The 24849-nt window shown below is 42.0% G+C and overlaps 2 protein-coding genes across 4 annotated transcripts in view; both read right to left on the bottom strand.

The window, feature by feature from the left end:
* Positions 1-20184, bottom strand: part of LOC104598885 (Tetratricopeptide repeat (TPR)-like superfamily protein) — a 34394-nt gene extending 14210 nt beyond the window's left edge. Inside the window, exons 1-6 of one of the 3 annotated variants that reach the window (XM_088901710.1) lie at positions 19679-20184; positions 19522-19588; positions 19394-19433; positions 19160-19292; positions 6778-6849; positions 6559-6678 (exon numbers count right to left, since the gene is read on the bottom strand). In XM_088901710.1, coding sequence (XP_088757836.1) covers positions 6619-6678; positions 6778-6849; positions 19160-19292; positions 19394-19433; positions 19522-19588; positions 19679-19969 — 663 coding nt within the window. In that variant the 5' untranslated portion in view covers positions 19970-20184 and the 3' untranslated portion in view covers positions 6559-6618. Of the gene's footprint in view, positions 1-6558; positions 6679-6777; positions 6850-19155; positions 19293-19393; positions 19434-19521; positions 19589-19678 lie in introns of those variants that run through there. The other 2 variants (XM_088901707.1, XM_088901708.1) reach the window with 2 other exon arrangements.
* Positions 20185-21668: 1484 nt separating this feature from the next.
* Positions 21669-24774, bottom strand: LOC104598886 (large ribosomal subunit protein eL19y). Its single transcript, XM_010261160.3, has 5 exons — positions 24610-24774; positions 23179-23301; positions 22551-22864; positions 22110-22162; positions 21669-22010 (listed from the first exon to the last, which is right to left on the bottom strand). Exons 1-5 carry the CDS (start codon positions 24719-24721, stop codon positions 21986-21988), a joined length of 627 nt encoding a protein of 208 aa, XP_010259462.1. The 5' UTR covers positions 24722-24774; the 3' UTR covers positions 21669-21985.
* Positions 24775-24849: the final 75 nt, after the last annotated feature.

Genomic DNA, 24849 nt, shown 5'->3' with positions numbered 1-24849 from the left:
ATAACACTTAAGTCTCCACTGAACAGGGGTTAGAAGGTTTTCTCCAAAATCAGCAGGCATTCATTCTTCTCCTTGTTTTCTACTTCAAGTCTGAACCATTAATCATAAGAAAATGGATCAAATTCTAATTTCTAAACGCATTCATTGGGTTGAATTCAAATTGGACAAAAGGATACCATTTGCAGCCCTACGAAACAAGGTTCACATTAGCTCTTGAGAAACTATGCACACCATTTTCTATTTCATTAAAGATTTCCCTTTTTTTTCCTTTGCTTTGTTCTTGGGTGTTAGAGCTAGCTGAATAAGGGTAGATTAGTCATTTTATTTCTGTTAAGTTATGTGCTTATGTGGCAGTTTTAATAGAGACTTCCTGTCCCATACTTAAGTGGGGGGCAGTTTAGTCTTTGTACAACTAATTAGAGGCTAATTCATATTAGGGTCAACTGATAGGGTTTATGCTATCAGATTCGACTGTTCCTTTTCTTCTTCTTCTTCTTCCTCTGGTTCGAACTGCTGAAGCCACTGAGATAACATGGTATCAGAGCAGGACGTTGCTTTTTAAATCTCTACTCATGACTACTGCTCCTTTCTGTTTGTGACTTCTTTTTCTTCTCTCTGGACTGCAAATGGAGAACACAGACTCGACCTAGGTCTGAGAACACTTCGGCCTCTCTTTCTCTGCTCAGAACTTGATTGTCTTTCAAGAGAATAACTCCAGAAATAAGTGGATGGTCGACTGAAGCTCTCCATCAAGGTTGGTTATCCTTTTTTTTGTGTTGTTGGTGTTTCTGGGTTGGAAAACCCTCAAAAATCTGCTCGGACTGATCAGAACTTAAAGAACTAGGTTATTTGTAGCCTTCGTTCTTGGCAAAAGGCCCAAGAACAGGTTGTGTTTACAGTGACTGAATGGTGTAAGGGTTACTGTAGTGGTTGTAGTTGATGTCTTTGGACTGGTAGTGACCTTTAAAAAAAAAAAAAAGGGTCAGGCAGACCTGTACCATGTGGGATAGAGATGGTTGTGTGGTGATGCTTTTGATGCTCACCCTTTATTGAGCAGCCTCAAGAGGGCTTGTATGTGGTTAGTAAATTGCTGAATTACTGTAGTGGTGATTTATGGCTCTGTGTAATCAGTAGTGGTGTGAGCAAGAAAAAAAGTTGTTTTTTTTTTTGGCTAGAAGGAATGGCTGAATTGCCTACATCAATTTTCTGCCTTGTTGGTGTTGTCTGAATGTTGGTTTACCTTTTGTTCTTAATCTGGATGGTAGTTTGTGCACAGTGGTGACTAATTGTGACTTGTTGTGAACCTATCACCTGAGTTTAGAGATTGTTGTAGTGTTGCCTTGGCTGCTGTAGTATTTGGTTGGTGACTGAGAGTACAGCATTAGAGATAGCAATGGGGGAGACATAATGATAGCAACGGGAGATGGTTCGTGATCAGAAACCGAGTGTGATGATCCCCTCCGATTATTTGGGTGTACAGATGACCTCCATTAAACTTAATGGTGAGAATTATGTGCCATGGGCCAAGTTAGTGGAAGTTTTCCTCAAGGCAAAGAGGAAAGTGAAACACGTGAAGGAAAATAAACCATCAGCTGACTCTCCAGGGTTTGATGACTGGGAATAGGAAGATGCCCAAATCATGACATGGTTATGGAATAGTATGGAACCCAAAATAAGTACCAACTTTATGTTCTTAGATACAGCTAAGGACATATGGGAACATGCCAAGAAGCTTTATTTTGGGCAGGATAATACTACAAGGGTATATCAGCTCTATAAGGAGTATTTCGATCTGCAGTAAGGGAATAAAACCCTAGAAGAGTACTATGCCAGTATGAAGAACCTCAGAAATGAACTCAATGTCTATCATCCCCTCACTCCAGATGTTAAGGTTCAGCAACAACAGAGGGAACAACTAGATGTCACTAGGTTCTTACTGGGGTTGAAATCAGAATATGAACTAGTTAGGGCCCAAATATTGGGAGGCTCTACTCTTCCTACACTTGAGGAAGTTTTTGCACGGCTTCATAGGATTTCTTTGAGATCTACAGAGAATACCACACAGTCTGACAGATCAGCATTTGTGATAGCCAGAGGAGGTGGACGTGGTACTAGAGGGGGAGGACATGCCTCCCAAGGAGGTTGTGGTGGTTCCGTCTTTGGCCGTGGTGGTGGTCGTGACTCAGGGGGAGGCCGTGGTAAAGGAAAAAGTAACTCTACAAGGAAGTGTACCCATTGTGGCAGGGACAGACATTCGGTGAATTTCTGTTATGATCTCCATGGCCCTCCTTCTACATGGGCTAATCATGCAGTAGCTGGTGGGTTGATGTCAGTGATAACCAACAGGCAGATCTAATACCTTCTACATCTACATCTGTTTTCAGGAAGGAGATGGTGAGTGTACCACGCGATGAGTATGAGAGGTTCCTCGAGGCTACTTCACAGGCTACCGCAATGAGTATGAGAGGTTCCTCCATGCTACCGCGCGATGGTGAGTGTACCACGTGATAACCAACTGGCATCCAAATCCTCTCCCTGGATTATTGACTCTAGAGCCTCTGATCACATGGCCAGGACTCCAGGTGTGTTCTCTTCCCTCTTTGAAACTTCCACATCTCAAACTGTTACCCTTGCCAACGGTTCCTCTTCTCCCATTTGTGGTGTTGGTAATGTTGACACGACTTCTTTTTCTTTGTCATCTATTCTATATGTCCCTAAGTTTCCATTCAATCTTATGTCTGTTAGTAAATTAACCAAGACTCTTAATTGCTCTATTACATTTTTCCCTTCTTTTTGTGTTTTTCAGGATCTTAAGACGGGGAAGAGGATTAATGGGGGGCATGACGCTGGTGGATTGTATTACCTTGACGGTGGTGGATCGTCAGTTGAACTTCAGACTTCACTCACTCCTCTACAGTGGCATTGTCGACTGGGACATCCATCTCTCAAGGCACTCAAGATACTGGTTCCGTCTTTGAGTCATTTGTTGTCTTTACAATGTGAGTCGTGTCAGTATGGGAAACATCGTCGGGTTCCCTTCAGTCCTAGAGTTGATAGTCGTATGTTGAGTCTTTTTGCTTTGGTTCATTCAGATGTTTGGGGTCCGATTAAAATAGAGTTTTATAATGGTTACAAGTATTTTGTCACTTTTATTGATGATTGTTCAAGGATGACATGGATTTATTTAATGAAAGAAATGAGTGAATTATTTTCCATTTTTCAAAAATTCCATGCTGAAATATGTACACAATTTGGTGTTCCAATCAAAGTTCTTTGTTCAGATAACGGTCGTGAATACTTTCTTACTTCCTTTCAACAGTATTTAGAACATAATGGCATCATTCATCAAACTTCATGTGCATCCACTCTTCAACAAAATGGGGTGGCTGAACGAAAGAACCATCATCTCCTTGAAACTGCTCGGTCTATTCTTCATCATATGAGTGTTCCTAAACGATTCTGGAGTGATGTTGTACTTACCGCGTATTTCCTTATTAACCGGGTGCCCTCCTTCATTCTTCATGGTCGGTCTCCCTTTTCTATTTTGTTCCCCACCTTGTCTCCCTTTCCATTAACACCCCGCATCTTTGGTTGTGTGTGCTTTGTTCACAATCTGAGTCCTAGGATAGACAAGCTGGATGCACGCTCTATTAAGTGTGTCTTTCTTAGCTACTCTCGAACTCAAAAAGGGTATAAGTGTTACAATCCCATTACTCGGAAGTGCTATGTCTGTCCTGATGTCACCTTTTTTTAGTCTATCCCCTTCTTCTCGGGACCTGAAGTATCGGTGTCTCCACCTTTGCTTCCTCTCCCTCTTCCAGTCTGTGATCCCGTTCCGGTTGTTCCAATTAGGGTTGACCCTTCACCTCCTCCAGTGCAGATCCCTACTGAACGACCACCGATCCGGCACGTGTATACTCATCAACAGACACCGGCTCCTCCATCTTCTACCTTGTTTGCAGATCCTGTTGTTGCTCCTGTCCTAGAACCTTCAGGACTTGATCTTCCCATTGCTTTACGGAAAGGTAAACGTAGTTGTACCCTCCATCCCATTTCCAATTTTGCTTCAGTCTCTCGCCTTTCCGCTTCACATCGCCAGTTTGTTTCACTGTTATCATCTATTTCTATACCTAAGAATGTCCAAGAGGCTCTTAGCTCACCTGGGTGGCGGCAGGCGATGGAGGAGGAACTCTCTACCCTTCAGCATACTCAAACGTGGGAGCTCACTACTCTTCCTCCCGATAAGCATGTTGTGGGTTGTAAATGGGTGTATACTGTTAAATACTTGCCAGATGGTAGTGTGGAGCGTCTGAAGGCCAGACTTGTTGCTAAAGGTTATTCACAGTTGTATGGGGTGGACTATATGGAGACCTTCTCTCCAGTGGCTAAGATTGGCTCTGTCCGTGTCTTAATTTCCCTGGCAGTTATGTATGATTGGCCCTTATTTCAACTTGACATTAAAAATGCCTTCCTTCATGGTGACCTTATGGAGGAGGTATATATATGGAGCAACCACCTGGGTTTGTTGCTCAGGGGGAGGATGGTAAGGTGTGCAGATTGAAAAAGGCAATTTATGGGTTGAAACAATCGCCCCGTGCTTGGTTTGGGAAGTTTAGTGAAGTGGTGAAGAATTTGAATGAAACAATGCCAGGTTGACCACTCGGTGTTCAGCTATGATTCAGAAGCCGGAAAGATTTTATTAGTGGTCTATGTGGATGATATTGTCATAACCGGTAGTGACAAATTGGGGATCGATAAACTAAAGGTCTTTCTGCAAAACCATTTTCAAACAAAAGACATTGGGACATTGAAGTATTTCTTGGGTATAGAAGTTTCTAGATCAAAACAAGGTGTAAACATGTGCCAAAGAAAATATGTTCTTGATCTGTTGGATGAAACAGGATTGTTAAGTGCAAAACCGGCTGAAATTCCCATGGAGCCAAATGCTAAGTTGAGTAGTGATATAGGGGAAATATTTGATGATCCTGGAAGGTATAGACGGTTAGTGGGGAAGCTGAACTATTTGACTATCACGAGACCAGACATCTCCATTGCAATCAGTGTGGTGAGCCAATTTATGCAGACTCGGATACCTCACTGGGATGCAGTTCTTAGAATTGTAAGGTACCTGAAGGGAGCTCCAGGCCGTAGGTTATTGTACAAACCAAGAGGAAGACTTGAGGTAATTGGGTATACATATGCAGATTGGGCAGGCTCTTTGTCTGATAGAAGATCTACTACAGGTTACTGCACATTTCTTGGAGGAAATCTTGTGACATGGAAGAGTAAGAAGCAGACGGTTGTGGCAAGGAGCAGTGCTGAAGCCGAATACAGAGCCATGGCACACACTACATGTGAATTAGTATGGCTGAGGAATCTCCTACAAGAAATCGGGTTCTCCATGGATAGACCTATGAAATTGTACTGTGACAATCAAGCTGCACTCCACATCTCATCTAACCTTGTTTTTCATGAGAGAACAAAGCACATAGAGATTGATTGCCACTTTGTGAGGGAGAAGGTCCTTACTAGAGAGATAAGCACAGAACATGTGGGCTCAGGTGATCAATGGGCAGATTTGTTTACAAAAGGCTTAAGCTCAGGGAGAGTGAATTATATATGTAACAAGCTGGGATTATATGACATATATTCTCCAACTTGAGGGGGAGTGTTAGAGCTAGCCGAATAAGAGTATATTAGTCATTTTATTTCTGTTAAGTCATGTGCTTATGTGGCAGTTTTAATAGAGACTTCCTGTCCCATACTTAAGTGGGGGGCAGTTTAGTCTTTTTACAACTAATTAGAGGCTAATTCATATTAGGGTCGACTGATAGGGTTTATGCTATCAGATTCGACTGTTCCTTTTCTTCTTCTTCTTCTTCCTCTGGTTCGAACTGCTGAAGCCACTGAGATAACATTGGGGTTAGAGGCAAGCTAGTCAGTATTCAATTATTAGAAACTCAAAGATGGGATGTGACCCAAGTCTGTTGTACAGATTAGAAAGTGGATCTGTAAACTCTTCTCTTCTTTCAACTTGGATGCTGGTAAACTTTTATTTTTCTTTTAAGATCTTTTATCGGATGTGAAACTTTATCGATAATACATAACTTCCAACATATAGACATGATAAATATACCCTCTTCGTCCAATCTGTCAGTGTCATAACATAATTGGCATTGCCACAATTAAGCAGATGAAATATGCTGGATTTCCAAACAATCATACTAAGGCTGCATTTGGCATTCCTTATTTCAAGGACTTATCTCCTTTTTGTAGTTAAAAACTCAGTTTTCATAAGGGCATTTTAAGTGCAAAAAGGAGATAAATCCATAAAATAAGTAATGTCATCCACAATTTGGGGAACCCCCCAAGGCCTTCAGACATAATCAAGACTCAAGTTAGCATGTTAGTAGCATATTCCTTCACACCCAATGAAGGGATTAACCATATATTATTAAATTAAAATTTCCTTAATTCCAGGACTACAAAATGCAGAATATATAAGGAAATGAGAGAGGCAAAGGACATTTTTAATCATCATCTTAAAAATGCAAAGAACTGCACCTTAGCAAATGCATACACACATAGCAGCTAAAGGAAAGAGGCATGTAGAAGTAATCATAGCATATACTTGGAGTCATGATGAGAGCATGCCTGTAAATAAATGAAGATTCTGCACTGTACAAAAATATGAGACTTCTTTCTGGTATTATATCCATACTTGACTATCACAAAAACATAACAAAAAAAAGGTATATCACAGACAACAAATCACACCTTTTCTGGATCACCCCCATCTCTAAACATATTATAAGCTTCACGCATAACAGGCCGTGGGTCACGACCAACCTGAATTTAATCAGCACAATATATTATTGAATGTTTCAGTAGAAACAAAGTGAAAATGGCATTCCTAACAAAGGCAACCTTCATATATTATTTTAGAAATACATAACTCCTATAATCTAATGAACTTTTGAAAGCCAAATTGGATATATGGTATATAAATAACGATCTCTAATTTATATTTAGTAATGGTTTTCTGGATACGCCTGGAGGCGTGGTGTTGAGGGCCCGAGAATAGGATCTCGTCACGGGTCGGTCCACGGGGAAAACCTCCTGTTTTCCCTTGTTCCTTCCTGTTCATGATGAACCTATCTTGGCGCCTTCGGTGATTTGTCCAAGAGATCACCAACTCTCCTAACTCACTTGTTGACTGAATAATTTGATGATTTCATTCAATAAGGGTGTCTCCTTGAATAGGAGATTACAAGAGTCCTAATCTGAGGGAGTCTCCTTGTTGAATAGGGAGACTTCCAGTTCTATCTTGCTAAGGATAAGATAAGCTAATCCTAATCTGATAACTTACTAACAAGAAAAGATAAGAGCAATAAAATAAGATAAGAACAAGCAAGATAAGCTAATCTAATCTGGATGAGACTACTGCTGCCGAACTGGGTAGACTGAGAATCACTGAATCATTACTGCTGCTGGCGGTGGGTCAGGTTTTTGCTGCTGCCGACGGCGATGGTATGTCTTCCCGAGGAATGCGTCCATAACATTACTCCCCTCCTGGACTAAGAGCTTGTCCTTAAGCTCGAATTCCGGGTATGTGGCGTGGAATTCTGTCAATGGGATCCATGTGGCTTCGGCCGATGGTAAGTTACACCATTCCACCAAGACTTCAAGAACTCCTCAATTGAAACGAGAGCGGAGGAGAGCTTTCGGTTGGGGGATCAGTTTGCCATCTTTCAGGGGTGGTAGGGGAGGACTTGGTCCGGAGGAACCCCTATAAATGGCTTCAGTAAGGAGATGTGGAAGACATCATGAATCCGGCTGGTCGCTAGCAGTTACAGCTGGTAGGCCACACTGCCAATCCGTCGTAGAACCTTGAAGGGCCCATAGAACTTAGGGGACAGCTTCGAGGCAGCCCTGTGGCGCAAGGAGCATTGCTGGTAGGGCTGGAGCTTTAACCAAACAAATTGTCCTGGATCGAACGACAGTTCCTGGTGGTGCTTGCATAGGTGAGCTTCATGCGGAGTTGGGCCTGTTGTAAGCGAAGGTGGACGTCGGCTAGGAGGGCGTCGCATTCTTGTAAGGAGTGATCAATTGCGTCCAAACGAGTAGAACCAGGCTCGTAGGACAGCAAGCGGGGAGGGTCCCAGCCATATACGACGCGAAAGGGAGTCATGCCGAGGGAAGAATGGTAGGCTATGTTGTAACAGTACTCGGCCCAAGGGAGCCAATCCACCCACCGTCGCGGTTGATCGCCGATGACACAACGGAGATACATTTCGATGGTGCGGTTGACCACCTCTGTCTGACCGTCGGTCTGCGGTCGGTAAGCTGAAGAGTAGGCCGGGGTGGTGCCGTGCAGCCGGAATAACTCCTTCCAGAAGGCACTGGTGAAAACCGGGTCCCAATCGCTGACAATGGATTCTGGTAACCCATGTAAGCGAAAAATATGTGTGAAGAAGGCAAGGGAAACTGAAGTGGGCGTATTTAGAGAAATGATCGACTACCACGAAGAGAACTGATTTGCCACCTACCTTGGGTAGTCCTTCAATGAAGTCCATGGAGATGTCGGCCCAGATCTGTGACGGAATGGAAAGGGGCTGAAGGAGACCTGCTGGGTGTAGGTTTTCCCATTTATGTTGTTGGCATGTGGAGCATTTCTGGACAAAATCTCGAATGGAAGTTTTCATACTTCGCCAATGGAAATCAGTCCGGATGCAGTGTAGCGTTTTTTGTACGCCTTCATGGGTGGAGTTATGGATGCTGGTGATGATGGTGGAAATCAACGGGGAGTCGGACGGAAGATGGACCTGTCCCTTGTATAGTACCAACCCGTCTTGAAGCGACCAATTGGGGTCGGCAGTGCCTGACTGGATCTTCTGGACCAAGGGTGACCATTCCGGAGATTGTGGTGCTGCCTTCTTAATGTCGTCAAATAGAGAGATCCGGGGTTGGGAAATGCCATACAGAGTCATCGCGTCTTCATCTCGCCTAGATAAGGCATCAGCTGCGCGATTGGAGGACCCCGCCTTGTACTCTACCCGGAAGTCGAACCCGAGCAGTTTGTTAACCCAATGCTGCTGAGGGGCAGTGGTGAGACGTTGCTCTAACAGGTATTTGAGGCTGTAATGATCAGTTTTGACGACGAACGACCGCCCCCACAAATATGGTCTCCAGTGCTGGACGGCACGGGCGAGGCCGATCAGTTCGCACTCATAGGCTGGAAGCTTTAGATGCCGATCAGCCAGTCGGTGGCTGAAGAAAGCAATTGGGTGCCCTTGTTGCTATAATACGAAGCCAATACCTACTCCGGAAGCATCGCACTCGATAGTAAACTCGAGGGCGAAATTAGGTAACTGCAGGACCGGGGTGGAGGACAGGGCAGTCCTTAGCGCTAGAAAAGCCTCATCTGCTGTGTCGTCCCAGCGGAAGGAATTTTTCTTTAATAGGTTGGTTAACGGTGCTGCCAACAATCCATAGTTCTGAACAAATTTGCGGTAGTAACCCGTTAATCCAAGGAATCCGCGCAAGGCCTTGGCTGATTGAGGTTTGGACCGTTCTTTGATAGCCTGAATCTTGGAACCATCAACTGTCACACCCTGCCCATGGATGACGTGGCCAAGATAAAGAACCTGTCGCTCCCCGAAGGAACACTTGGACCTTTTGAGGAATAATTTGTGTTGGCGCAGGAGCTCGAAAACTAATCGCAGATGATGCACATGCTCTACCCATGATTTGCTGTAAACGAGGATATCGTCAAAGAAAACTAAAACAAATTTGCACAGATGGGGCTGAAATACCTCGTTCATTAATGACTGAAATGTGGATGGGGCATTGGAGAGGCCGAATGGCATGACCAAAAAATCGAAGTGCCATGGTGAGTGCGGAAGGCAGTCTTCTTCATGTCGCCGAAAGCCATGCGAACCTGGAAATACCCTGATCTGAGGTCCAACTTAGAGAAATATTGCGCACCATGCAATTCGTCCAGCAGTTCGTCCACAACGGGAATAGGGAACTTATCCTTGATCGTCTGGTCATTGAGTTCTCTATAGTCAACACAGAACCTCCACGTTCCATCCTGCTTTGCCACCAATAGAACCGGCGAAGAGAAGGGGGAGTGACTTTTGCGTATGATTCCTTGTTGCAGCATCGCTGTACACTGTCTTTCTATCTCATCCTTCTGTAGGTGAGGGTAGCGATAAGGCCGAACAATGACTGGCGCTGACCCTGCCACTAAAGGGATGCGATGGTCGCAAGCTCGGGGAGGAGGGAGTCCCTTGGGTTCTTGGAATAAATCTGAAAACTCGGCGAGGAGTTTTTCCATAGCTGCCGGTTCTGTTTGAAGAGTATAGACCTGTGGTCTCTTTTCTTTAACCCTGCAACCGTTCCATGAAACTTGTTTCCCATTTAGGTGAAATGTCATTGTGAGTGCACTGAAGTCCCATAAAATCGGCCCTAAGGTGATTAACCACTTGACCCCAAGAACAATATCGAACCCATCCAATGAGAGTACAAATAAATCAACAAGAAGTAGTTCAGAAATGACCTGTATCGGGACGTCCTTACAAATCCCTGGACTATGAACCTTCTCACCATTTGCGACGGCTACCTGTAGCCGTGGCCGGAGTTCCATTGGTAGTTTTAACTACAGAGCGGTATGTTCACTTATGAAGTTGTGTGTGCTCCCTGAATCGACGAGAATGCGCACCGGCTGACCTGCGATCTGTGCCTGTAACTGCATGGTCTGAGAGATTTTAATACCAATGATCGCATGGAGAGAGATCTCTGGCTCGAATGTGGTGGGATCCCCTTCCTCCTCTTGCATCTATGTCCTGCCGAGTAGAGGTCATCACAGTTGAAACATTGACCTCTCGCTCGGCGTTCTGCCATTTCTGCTCTGGTCAAACGCTTGATGGGAGGAGTGGCCATGTTACTGCCTGTACTTGTCACTGCTCTAGAGGTGGTGGTCGTGTGAGGTTTCAGTTCCCGGCTGGTAGCCGAAGAGGGGGTCGTTGCTGCTGATCTTGGGGGCACCCACGAGTTCGGTGGACGACCCACATTAAAAATTCCGCGGCTGAGCTGCAGCTTGCGCTCAAATGCGCGGGCTATGTTCATGGATGTGACCAAATTTGGGGGATTCTGCATTTCGACATCCACTCGCAGGGGTTCTGCTAGCCCTGCTGTGAACATATCACTTGCTGGTCGGGTCGCACGGAGGATGCCCTCGCGAGGAGGGTTTGGAACTGTTGCTGGTATTCAGCAAATGTTCCGGTCTGTTTAAGGTTAATTAGCTCGCCCAGCGGGTTGCTGGTCAGTGGCGGTCCGAACCGAAGAAGGCAATAGGATTTAAACTGGGGCCAATTGAGCCTGGGTTCTTCTTGCTCTAACCGATAAAACCAAAGTTGTGCTTCTTCTGTTAAATGAAAGGCGGCTAGGTTTACCTTATCCCGGTCATCTGTCCGTTGATTCCAGAAGAACTGCTCGCATCGATACAGCCAGCCTAGGGGGTCTCCGTTGCCGTTGTACGACGGGAACTCCAGCCTGCTGTACTTGGGGACGACGGCTGCTCCATGGCTAATGGACTGCTGTTCGCCGGAAGACTCTGGCAGATCTGGTCGGCGGTCGTTAGCGGTTGTCCCTCCTTCAGAGTTCCTTTCCCTGTTGGAAAGGAACACCTCCATCAGACGTCGCAGTTCCCTCACTTCGCCTTTGATCTCACAAACTTCGGAGCTGGTCTCCACGAGTTGGTGCTCAAGGTCGTGGACCCTGGATGGTAGCTGTTCCAGATCTCCCATGACGCCTTGCTCTGATACCAAGTTGTTGAGGGCCCGAGAATAGGATCTCGTCATGGGTCGGTCCACGGGGAAAACCTCCTGTTTTCCCTTGTTCCTTCCTGTTCGTGATGAACCTATCTTGGCGCCTTTGGTGATTTGTCCAAGAGATCACAGTTGAAAAACAGCCCACTTGATGTATGGAACTGTTTGATATTAGATGCAAACCAGAAAATGAACAAACAAGAGAGGAAGAGAAGAGAGAGCTGGCGGCAATGAGTGTTAGAGAGTAAGAGGTTCGAACATAACCCCTCTCTAACACTCTAAACATCTTATTAATAAGTTAATCTTTTACAAATTACAGAGAGGCCCTTGAGTGAGCAGGAAAATACAAAAAACAGACTATTACAGAGTATGGGCCCAGAATAAGGCCCACAACAGAGAGAAACATAACATAACATAAAATGACAGTCTATGGGCCATTCGGCCCATCTTCTCTACACTCCCCCTCAAGCTGAGCATAGATGTTAATCATGCCCAGCTTGCCAGTGTCATGTTGAAGCCTTCCCTTGGAAATGCCCTTGGTGAGAAAATCTGCCAATTGTCCTTCAGAAGTAATGAATGGAAGACACACTTCACCGGAGGAGACTCTTTCACGAATAAAGTGTCTATCAACCTCAATATGTTTGGTTCTATCATGTTGTACCGGGTTGTGAGCAATGTTGATGGCAGCCTGATTATCACAGTACAACATCATGGGTTTGTCATGATCTACCCCAAGTTCTTCCATTAAGGACCTTAGCCACAACAATTCCGAGACTCCATGTGCCATGGCTCTATATTCTGCTTCTGCGGAGGATCGAGCCACAACTGTTTGTTTCTTACTCCTCCAAGAGACAACATTACCAGCCACCAGACTGCAATACCCTGAAGTAGATCTTCTATCATCAATATTTCCAGCCCAATCAGCATCAGTATAGGCTTCAAGTTTCAGATGACCATGTTTGGCAAATAGAATTCCTTTTCCTGGAGAGCCTTTCAGATAGCACAAAATCCGTTCTGCTGCTGCCATATGGGTATCTCTAGGAGCATGCATGAACTGGCTAATGCAACTGACAGCATACGCAATATCTGGCCTAGTCATGCACAGGTACAAAAGCTTCCCAAGAAGTCTCTGGAAGACCCCTTTGTCTTCCAACAAAGTTCTATCCGAAGCTGAAAGTTTGTGACTCATATCAATAGGAGTTGCAGCTGGTCTTGCACCCAATTTGCCAGTTTCAGACAACAAATCAAGGACATATTTCCTCTGGGAAATAAGAATCCCATCCCTGGATCTGGCAACTTCTATGCCAAGGAAATATCTCAACTCCCCCAGATCCTTAATCTCAAATTCTGTACGGAGGAAAGACTTAAGGCCCAGAATGCCTGAGGCATCATCACCAGTCACTATAATGTCATCAACATACACAATGAGATACACTGCTAGAGACCCACTTTTCTTCACAAAAAGAGTATGATCTGACTGTGTCTGAACATAGCCGAATTTAACAAGTGCAGCTCTAAATCTCTCAAACCAGGCTCTAGGAGATTGTTTGAGGCAATAAAGAGATTTCTTCAGTTTACATACCTTTCCTTGCATATCTTTCCCATACATTCCTGGAGGAAGACACATGTAGACCTCCTCATGTAAGTCACCATTCAGAAATGCATTCTTTACATCTAACTGATAGAGAGGCCAATCAAAGTGAGCTGCTAGAGACAAAAGAACCCTCACAGATGTCATCTTAGCAACGGGGGCAAAAGTTTCCAGATAGTCAATCCCATATGTCTGTGTGTAGCCCTTTGCAACAAGTCTGGCCTTGTACCTCTCAATAGTCCCATCTGCCCTGTATTTAATGGTAAAAACCCACTTGCATCCAACTGGATCCTTCCCTTCAGGCAAATCCACCACCTCCCAAGTACCATTTTCATGTAGAGCATCCATTTCAGCCTGCATGGCATCTCTCCATTCTAGAATCCCAAGAGCTTCTGATACAGACCTAGGAATGGGGTTAGAAGCAACTGAAGAGAGGTAGGCACAATATGAAGGGGAAAGTAGGTCGTAAGAAAGGTGTTTGGAAATGCAGTGTGCAGAACACTTCCGCTTTCCTTTCCTAACAGCAATGGGGACATCAAGATCTGGGGAGGATTCCAAGGGAGCTGAAGCAATACCTGTTATCTCATCTGTGATTGGGAGGGTATGAGCCTCATCTGTTGTAAGGGAAACCACTTGCTCATTCCTGGATCTCTGCCTTTGATACACTTTGGGATTATGGGTAGGACGAGGAGGTAAAGAGATAGGAGCACTAGGACAAGAAGAATGAAGTGGTTGATCCTCCTTTGATTCATTTTGGGAGGATACAGATTTGTCAAGAGACTGAACTGGGACAGGAAGGGGAAGAGCAAAAACTTGTGACAGACTCTCCCCCTGTTGACAATGTCCTTCCTGAGAGGAACCATAAAAAGGAGAAAGTTCATCAAAAGTAACATCCATAGAGACATGTCTGGTGCCAGTCTTTGGATCAAAACAACAATAACCCTTTTGTGTGGGGGAGTAATCAAGGAAGATGCATTTGTGGGCTTTTGGTTCAAACTTGTGTCTCTGCACACTTGGACTGTGAACATAACAGGTACAACCAAACACACGAAGAGGAATTGGGAAGAGATCCTTATCTGGATGAAGAAGACTGAAGGGGGATTTAAACCCTAAAACCCCGGATGGCATACGGTTTATTAGATAGGTAGCAGTAAGTACAACATCACCCCAAAATCTTGTGGGAACATGTGAGGCAAATAAAAGGCTCCTTGCAACCTCAACAATATGTCTATTTTTCCTCTCAGCAACTCCATTTTGTTCAGGGGTTCTAACACAGGAGCTTTGGTGAATAACCCCCATGTCAGAGAGATACAAGGATAAGCTCTTCTCAAAATACTCTTTTGCATTGTCAGATCTGAAAACCTTAATTCTGGTACCAAATTGAGTTAAAACAAGCTCATGAAATTGCCTCACAAGTCTCGGGACTTCGTCTCGGGATTTCATTAAGTATATCCAAGTGAATCTAGAAAAGTCATCAATAAACAGGATAAAGTATTTGTAGCCCCCCATAGAGGGTAAGTGGTAAGGCCCCCACACATCAGAGTGTACAATATGAAAAAGAAAAGAGGATCTTTTATTGCTCACAGGGTAATTTTTTCTACAATGCTTTGACAACTGACATGACTCACAATTGAGACTGGACACACTGACTCCCTTAAACAGTTTGGGAAACAAATGACTTAAAGCAGAAAAAGGTAAATGACCCAACTGACAATGACTCAACATAATTTGACTGACAGACTCTGAAGAAGTAGAACCAAAAGCAACATTCTTGGGATGATCAAAGCATTGGCCAGGGGTGTCAAGCAAGTATATTCCATTCGCTTCATGGCCACTCCCAATCACCTTCCGAGACTTCAGGTCCTGAAACACACAGTGAGAAGGGAAAAAGGTTACACAACAATCCAATGACTTGGTCAAGCTACTTACAGATAACAAGTTGGTATTTAACTTATGTACATGAAGAGTGGAAGATAAAAGTAAAGAGTCTGTAGGCTTGACAGTTCCCTTGCCAGAAATGGGGGCAAGAGAACCATCAGCTAAGGTGATTTTGTCACGGCCAGGAAGCAAATCATATGACACAAACAAAGTGGAAAGGTTGGTCATGTGATCAGAAGCACCTGAGTCAATGATCCAAGGGGTCTTGGGATTACCTGAGGTAGATGCATGGTTAGCAAAAGCCCTTATACCTGAGTGAGCAAATGCAATGGTGGCTGGACTTCCAGAAGGGTTGGATGATGAAGTTACACCTTCAAGCTGGCTGATCATCCTTCCAAACTTCTCATATTCAGCTTTCATGGCTGCCAATTGTGCACTTGCAGACTCAAACTCTGTATCTGTACTTGTGGCAGTATGTGCACTTCCTGTCTTTCTATTGTCATTCTTCTTCTGGAATCGGATAGGAACAAGACTGGGATGCAATTTCCAGCACTTGTCCTTAGTGTGTTTCGGCTTCTTGCAATATTCACACACCACCTCCTTCTTTCCTGTGCCACTGGGAGCTCCTGTAACTCCTTTGGGTTTGATTCCCATATTTGCAAAATGATCATTGATACTAACCCCTTGAACCTGCACTTTCCTCCTACTTTCCTCACTGCTGACCAAAGCATATGCTTGAGACAATGAAACATCTTCCTTGGACAGGATGTTTTGCTTTGTAATGTCATATTCAAAATTGAGCCCTGTCAAGAACTCAAAGACCCTATTCCTTTCAACCAATTTCCTATATGTTTCAGCATCCTTAGGGGTATCCCATGTCACAGCCTCTATCAAATCAATTTCTTGCCATATAGATTTTAGGGCTGAGAAGTATGCTGCAAGTGATTTCTCCCCCTGTCTTAGAATCTTCACATCACTTCTCAGTTTGTAAGCTCTGGCAACATTCAACTTCTGGGAGTAAGTTTCTGCAACACTATCCCAGATTTCTTTAGCCGAGTTCATCCACAAGTAATGTTGGCTAATCTGTGGTTGCATTGAGTTCACAAGCCACCCAATCACTGTGTAATTCTCCTACACCCATTTCTCATAAGAGGGATCCTCCTCTGGGGGAGCTTTCTTGCTCCCAGAGATAAACCCCCACTTTCCTCTACTGCAAATATGAATTTTTACGGATTGTGACCAGGCCAAATAATTGGTTCCATCCAATTTAACTGTAGTTACAGCCAACAAGGAATCAGTTGTAGTTTCCAAATTATGTCCATATTCAGCAGTGCTCTTGTTCTCAATTTCTGAGAAGTCCATTATGTAACAGCTTCAATTAGGGTTTCGGCAGGCCTTTAAAAGTGATCTGATTTCAAAGAACTCAGATTGAGTTGAAACAGTAGCAAACAAAACAACTCACAAACTCAGTTCAGAACTGACAGCCGTGAGAACCAAGTTCGGTGGCAGCACTTTCAAAGGGGAGAAACCCTGATTCAGCCTTCAAGGAACAATCAGTAGGCCTCCAAACAATATGTATTCTTGGTTCCCAACAATAATTTCCCAAGGAGAACAAAGAAAACAGTCCACAGTACCTAAGAGGACTTTTTACAAACACTATGTATGCAACAGTCAACACTTCACTGTTAACAAGCAGAAATCTCTTCAAGAACACTTCGTCTAAGTCCAAGAAGCAGCTGAACTAAGTAGAGGCTTGTACCACTTAATTTAGATCAGTTTTTTTAGCAGTTTGGAAGCCCAATAACAGCCGAACCACACTTCCAGAATAACCCAGAAATCAGTCCAGCAACAGTGGGCCGAATGGAGGTGTTTTGAATGCTTTAACAGTCCTCCCAGATAACAAAAAAATAACTCAGCAAAGAACTGAGAAAAGACTTACAGCAAGAGAGTCTCTAGTTTCAACTATAAACCAGGCCGAACACTTGTTCTCTGAGATAATTTCGAAAGTCCTTTTCTCTGATTTCAAATCAGGCCAAACAACTTGCTCTCTGATTCTTCCTGGTCACCGAACCCTTCTCCAAGTGTATAGACACTTGGGCACCCTCCAATGACCTCCAAGAACCAGGCGGATGACTGTAAACTTTCAGCCCTAGAACCTCCTCATGTAGTTGGCTGAACTAGAACCACATGAGGGACACGCCAAGCAATGACCCGCTCTGATACCAAGTTGAAAAACAGCCCACTTGATGTATGGAACTGTTTGATATTAGATGCAAACCAGAAAATGAACAAACAAGAGAGGAAGAGAAGAGAGAGCTGGCGGCAATGAGTGTTAGAGAGTAAGAGGTTCGAACATAACCCCTCTCTAACACTCTAAACATCTTATTAATAAGTTAATCTTTTACAAATTACAGAGAGGCCCTTGAGTGAGCAGGAAAATACAAAAAACAGACTATTACAGAGTATGGGCCTAGAATAAGGCCCACAACAGAGAGAAACATAACATAACATAAAATGACAGTCTATGGGCCATTCGGCCCATCTTCTCTACAATCACCAACTCTCCTAACTCACTTGTTGACTGAATAATTTGATGATTTCATTCAATAAGGGTGTCTCCTTAAATAGGAGATTACAAGAGTCCTAATTTGAGGGAGTCTCCTTGTTGAATAGGGAGACTTCCAGTTCTATCTTGCTAAGGATAAGATAAGCTAATCCTAATCTGATAACTTACTAACAAGATAAGATAAGAGCAATAAAATAAGATAAGAACAAGCAAGATAAGCTAATCTAATCTGGATGAGACTGCTGCTGCCGAACTGGGTAGACTGAGAATCACTGAATCATTACTACTGCTGGCGGTGGGTCAGGTTTCTGCTGCTACCGGCGGCGATGGTATGTCTTCCCGAGGAATGCGTCCATAACACATGGCCTCCAGCGAGGCGCTCCCCCAAAACGCCCTGAGGCGTATGCTAGAGGCGCTGACACCTCTGAGGCATACGCCTCTTGCGCTTTTTTCATGAGGCGTGCTAGAGGCATATGCCTCGTGCGCCTCATGCACATCTTATATAAAAAGACAGAAAAAAAAAAGAAAAAAGAAAAAAAGGAAAGGAAAAGAAAGGGAAGGGAAAGAAAAAGAAAGAGAAGAAAAAAAGAGAAAAGGAAAGGGAAGGGAAGAAAAGATAAAGGGAAAGAAAGTGGTTTGCCCCCTGCCCCTTTGGCTGGGAGTAAATGAAAATAAATAAGTTCTTAGAAAAACCATTCTGGTCTTGTTTTCCTTTAACATACCTTCTTAGCCTTTGTTTTCTTCAAAGTTGACAATTAAGGAAGACAAAGAAACCGATGAAACAGTTTGCTCAGATACACACTATTGAAAGAATCAAACAAAAGAAACAAATTGTTTTAGCTTCACATCCTGAACTCCACCACCATCCCATTTTCCCACACTTCCAACTGCTTATTGGTTGGTGTTTCAGCATAGACTGCTCTTAATCCTCCATTCTAATCCCTCTTTTTTGGGCCTATTATGCCTTATATCTTGAACTCTATATTTGTGTTTTCAAAGTTGTAAGGAAAAATGTGTAAATTCTAAAACAATTTTTTATTGCAGATTAGCAGATACCTCTAATTGATCCTTGACAATAAACTAGTTTCCTTTTCTTAACAGCAACAGATCTCTTTTTACCATATTTAAGGTCATACTTCAAACAAATAGAAACCCCCTAGGTTATTACAAATAACTAGAGATATAAGCCAATCGTTCAGCCAGATTGCATGCATTCTAAACAAATAGACTAAGCAATGCATGGATAGAAATTAGAAAGTAAGAATTAGCACTACTGTACGACCACCAACTTGCCTCCAAGAATCGTTTCCTTGCTTCGTCCACTCCATACAATTGAGCTTCACAGAGGAAACACCATATAGACTCCTCCGTATCATTAGGATTCAGTGCAACATCTAGTCGAAACTGCTCCGCCCCTTCTTCAAACCTACAAATAGGAAAGTTATTACCCTGTCAAGTTTATCTCAACTGCAAAGACAACGGATGAAAAAAGATTGAAAAATCAGATTTAGTAAGATAAAAACCTACCTATCCAAATAATATAAAGACAGACCCCTCTGCCAAAGATCTGGTAACAGTCATTTCAAAATTTGTATTATCCAGTGTAAACTTCACAAGCGAGGCAGATATATGTAACCAGAAATATAGCAACCTACATGCCCTCTGACGAGAATCCAGCTCAATTGCTCGATCGAACTCTATTAACGACGCAGCAACATCACCCTTGGGATAAATTAGAAGAACAAGAATCAGAGAAAGCCGTCTCACAAAGAAATTGCAATTGAGGTAGAACCACAGAATGCAGACTTATACCTGTCTGAAGAGTTCCATTCCACGTCTGATGGAAGCCACAGCTTCACTAGCTGAATTGCCTCCCGTCAAGGCATCCCAGATCCCTGACACCGAAGGTAGGAACAACCGTCTAGACAATACAGGTACTAAGGTTTTCTCGTACTGCATTTTGGACCATGTGACGCCGAAAAACGATAGTTTGTTAGGAGTTTTGACTCCAAGCGGGGAAGCAGAAGCAGCAACAGGTGAAGGGTAGAGAAAACAGGGGGAGAACAAGGAAAGGTTGGATTGAAGGTTCAGCTTTGAAGCCATTGAAGGAGCCCGGGGAACAGTTAAAGTTAACAAACTTGACAAAGAAAATATGAAAATAGAATCTATACGAATACTTTGGTTTGTATTCTGGTGCTTTTTGGAGTAGTTACACTTGCAGAAAGATAGTAAAGAGAATTTCGAGAAATGAAGCTATGTTGGGTTCATGATCTGCTGGTGGGAGGAACTGAGGGAGGATAAGGCATGAGCAGCAAGTGGATTTTACTTATTTATTTATTTATTTATTTTTTATTATTATTATTATTATTATTATTATTATTATTATTATTATTATTATTATTATTATTATTATTATTATTATTATTATTATTATTATTATTGCTAACTAAATGGATTTTGTTTGGGGCACGAGTAACCGATAGAAATAGAATAGTGAATACCAATTCCTTAAGGCGCCAAATCTAACTAACCTCGTACTGTAAACGAGTTTGTACGGTGTCCCTCTAAAAAAATGGAGGCGCAGGAACAAAACTGGGCAACGGCTATGCGTGCTGCGTGCAAGGTCGGTGGAGCACTGGGCCCGACCCAATGCCCGAGAGATAATTCGTGTCAACCCGATTTTCACACCAATAACCCTATTCTCTATCTATGGGTGAGTAAATGGGTCGGTTCGAACGGAAATGATCTCGAATCGGTATCCAACCTGTTAGCGAGTAAGGTCTCATTACAAATTTTTGGAATAAACTAGGTGGAATCCACCTTGGTTAACACAAGGTGTAACCAAGCCTTGATTGATCTTAGTGGAATCGGTTTTGGAACTAAATTTATTTTAAAATAAATTCTAAAATACTTTAAAGATGTGAAGAATTGTATACAAGCACTCATGTATACAAGTTTTAAAATAAATCCTAAAATACTCATGAGAAGAATTGTATACTTAATGTTTGAATGTGTATAATGAATAATGTAAAAAGTAACATTTACTGATTTACAAAATATAAATTGTAATGTTAAGTTTTGAATTATATATTAATATATTATGATATTCTACGGATTTAATTAATAAAGATAATATAAATTTTGAACTATATTATTATTATTATTATTATTGAAAATTTAATTCAAACATTTTATGTTTATGATTTCTAATCAATCATATATATTGATGGGAACATACTAACATTATCAACTATAAAATTTGTAACAGAAGAAACCATATATAGCTACTATTTTATATACTACTATTTCATTTTAAGAAAAGTTCCACTGTTTTTTGGGTATATAGTGCATCAAACAAAGTGCATAATTCTGTTCCAGTTCGCTTTGGTACTTTAATTTGCTTCCTTTTTATTTTACTTGAAGTCTAAACAGCAAATAAAAACGATGAGGTAAGAAAACATTTAAGAAATCCCTATATGTGCATTCCCATACAGCCATACTACTGAATTAGCAAATGTGAAATTTCACCACCAGAACAGGTCCAAATATGAAACGACCGGAGCTTCAGTCTTTTCCTGAAAAAACCTTCAACGAATCGCGATCGCGACTCACTAAGAAAGAAGGTATGAAACTAAAGAAGCTGGTAGCTGGGCAGAATCAGATAAATCAACTGCATACCATGCTTGCCAATTTTAGTGGTCTCCCTGGTAAAGTAGTGGTCTATGGAAAATTCCTCTTCTTTCTGTTTTTGGCCAATTTCCCATCAAACCAAACAACCTAAATAAATTTTCAATCCAACGAATTTAAGATGAATAGCACATTTAAGCACATGCTTTATATGTTCATTGCATTAACAAATGGGGAGAAAAACAGACGGAGTCACCTATTATAAAAATGAGAAACTAAAACAAAGTCCTAAGATTTTCATGTTTAAATCTCTCGAATATCTTGAACATGAAAGAAAAAGCTCTGGAATACAAATAAAACCCGAACAAGGACCAAAAAACAGAAATTGTAGCGCTATCCAAAACTTCTCTACTACATAATAAAAAATAAAAATATAAAAAAAACTTCCAGATAGCACAGTATCATTAAACCGTTTAGCCATTCCCTGCTGCCTCACTTCTTCGCTTTCTTAGTTCCCCTGCATAAGGAAACACAATCATTTTAGCAAGTCAAAACGTGTGTCGCGGTTGATCTATCAAGAATTTGAGATTAAATCAAACGAGTAACATCAGCATACTCGGATGTTTGAGATGCAGGAGCAGCTGCCGGTGGGGCTCGTTCAGTTGGTCCCTGCACAATTAAAATGATGAATTCAGAAATCAAATCTTGACAGTAGCATTTCAAGAATGTCAATCATTAATTTGAGCATTGAGCAAAGTAGAAATGTAAAGAAAGAGAAAGTGTCTGCTGAATTAAAAACCAAATAAAGAAATATTTTGGGAAAAATAGCTCGCCACCCGACATCCATTAATCAATTAGATGGCTTGACTCCAACTGATTGGAATGGAGTGCTCAGTGGAGATATCTCAAAAGGGCCTAGAACTTTTGACAGTTTGGTCAAAAAGCAGGATTAGAAAATATTCTTAACACACAACACCTAGAAGCAATGTTCGTCCTGAGAACAGTTCATGACTCCATGTTATGTCTAGAACACAAATTTCGCAAATGTTCCTCCTACCTGAGCCAAACGCTCCTCCCTCCTAGCAATTTTTCTTTCCCTGGTTGCCTTGTTCTTGGCCCGCTTTGCCTCAAATTGGTCAGATAAAGTCTTCTCCCTTGCCTTCTCAGCTTTAGACTTGTGGATGCTTTCCATCAGGACACGCTTGTTCTTGAAGACGTTACCCTTCACTTTCATGTACATGTCATGGTACATGTGCTTGTCAATCTTCTTGGATTCCCTGTATTTACGGAGCAAACGCCTCAGCACTCGCATCCTTCTCATCCAGAGCACCTTTGTTGGTAGTCTTGCCTCTCTTGTACCTTTTCGTTTACCTATAACATTTTAGAGTGAACAGTCAAATGCCTGTCTTGTAATCAAGTAAATGATTACATGAAATGAAGAAAGGATTGGAGTGAGATTTTTTATTCTGTTTTCCACACTTTCCTTTAGACATCTTAAGCCCCTTCAATAGAGATGGAGAAAATTTAAAAGAACAAACTGATTTCATCATTCATGTAAGAGAAATTTTCATAAACCCGTTACTAATCAATAAATCCATCAACTAGAGGTCTAGAAGATTATTTTCTTTTGGTTAGTAACTTGTATCAGGCAACTAAAATGTTTATGGTTATCATGAAAAGCATACCATATCCAGAATGGCGACCCTTTCTCTTGGCCTCCTTCATACGGCGAGCACGAGATCGAGAATGGATCTTGGTTGGTTTCCTAATGACAAAACCATCTTTCACCAACTTCCTGATATTCTGCCCTGCAGATAGCAATCACAAAGATAAATCCATCTCAGCAAGGAAAATGGAATTAGCTATCAATATATGCAATCTCAACAAGAAAAAAAATAAAGTAACCCAAAAAAATATATCAGGAAGGTCTTTACAATTTTCTATTTGTGTAATGGAGTTGTGGCCAGAGAAATGTGACATACACATGTATTTTGGTATTTTGCTACAAATACTAATTTTGGATTTGTTCCTAATTTACCTAAAAGGATTTATCTGATTCCTTTGGAGGAAATTATTGATTTCCATGATTCTATTCCTTTAATAAATTGATCAATCCATTGATTTTTTACTGCTCACTTCAACAGTTTAAAAATATCTCTTTCTAAGCAGTTGCATTGTCACTTAGCAGAGTCAATCATCATTGCGGCAGCAATGCAGTATTAATAGAGAATTTTAGTGCAGTATTCAGATTTTATATCGTGAAGCCTACCATGAATAAACATTTAGTTTTGCAAATATAAGTTGGACTAGAAGATGTAAGCCTGTAATGGAAAAAATGAACCTAGAAAAGCATCAAACATAGAGACCACCAAGTAAATGAAATAAATGTAAGAGACTGTCTCCAATTTTAATAGAGCACTACAGATATCCTAATGTAAAACAAACAGTGCCAACAAGCACAATGAAAATCATCAAGTTAGAAGAAAATAAAAAACAATCTTACGCTCGTCAGACGAAAATAGCAGCTTAAGTATAGAAACTCCAACGAATAGGTATTCAAAGTTTACTTACAATGTTTAAACCACAAAGAAACTAGAAACAAAACAACGCATACTAGAACGTATGGCTCGCCTAACAGTTATCAGGCGCGGAAAAATTTAAACCTTAAAATCAAAGAACAACAGATTGTACATGTAACGACAATGGCTATTGTCAACCATAGTAACTCTCTCTACAAACTAGAAATGCAGAACCTTCAACCATAAAAGTAATAACGAAGCTGCTGCTAATCTAAAACCATTTGATTAGGTCATATCTAGCACAAATATCGCTTCATACTACAACGGTCTTAGAAAATACACAGACAAAAAGCATCGCCAATTTTGTAAGGCAACCATTTGGGTTCCTCGATCCAGCTGAAACTAAATGAACTATACTAGGAAATGAAAATAATAAGGTCTGCTTTGTTCACTAAACACAACCCTTATACAATAGGCAAATGAAATAATTACAAGAGAAGCGATGGCTTCAACAGATCGAGTTAATCCTGTTGACAAGCAAAGAAAGACGGAACGAAAAGGAGATTGAAATTGAAAGAGATATGGGGAGAATCGTACTGGAGTTGGCCATGGAGATTTCGTTGACCTCATTGGGATCGAGCCAAACCTTGCCCCTCCCACATTTCAGAACGCTAGCGGCGAGCCGCTTCTGCAGCTTCAACGACACCATTTCGTGTCTTCCTTCCCGGCGGACTTGCTGCTGCGAGACAGGAAAAGAAGAAGCGATCAAAGAGATCCTTTTATACCACTTCGGCTTATCTAGGGTTAGGGCCGAGAGCAAAATGAGAGTAGCAATTC

Source organism: Nelumbo nucifera, chromosome 3 (assembly GCF_055504915.1).
Source record: "Nelumbo nucifera cultivar China Antique chromosome 3, China Antique-T2T, whole genome shotgun sequence".
Classification (NCBI taxonomy): Eukaryota; Viridiplantae; Streptophyta; class Magnoliopsida; order Proteales; family Nelumbonaceae; genus Nelumbo; species Nelumbo nucifera.
This window is presented reverse-complemented; position numbering and strand designations above follow the sequence as displayed.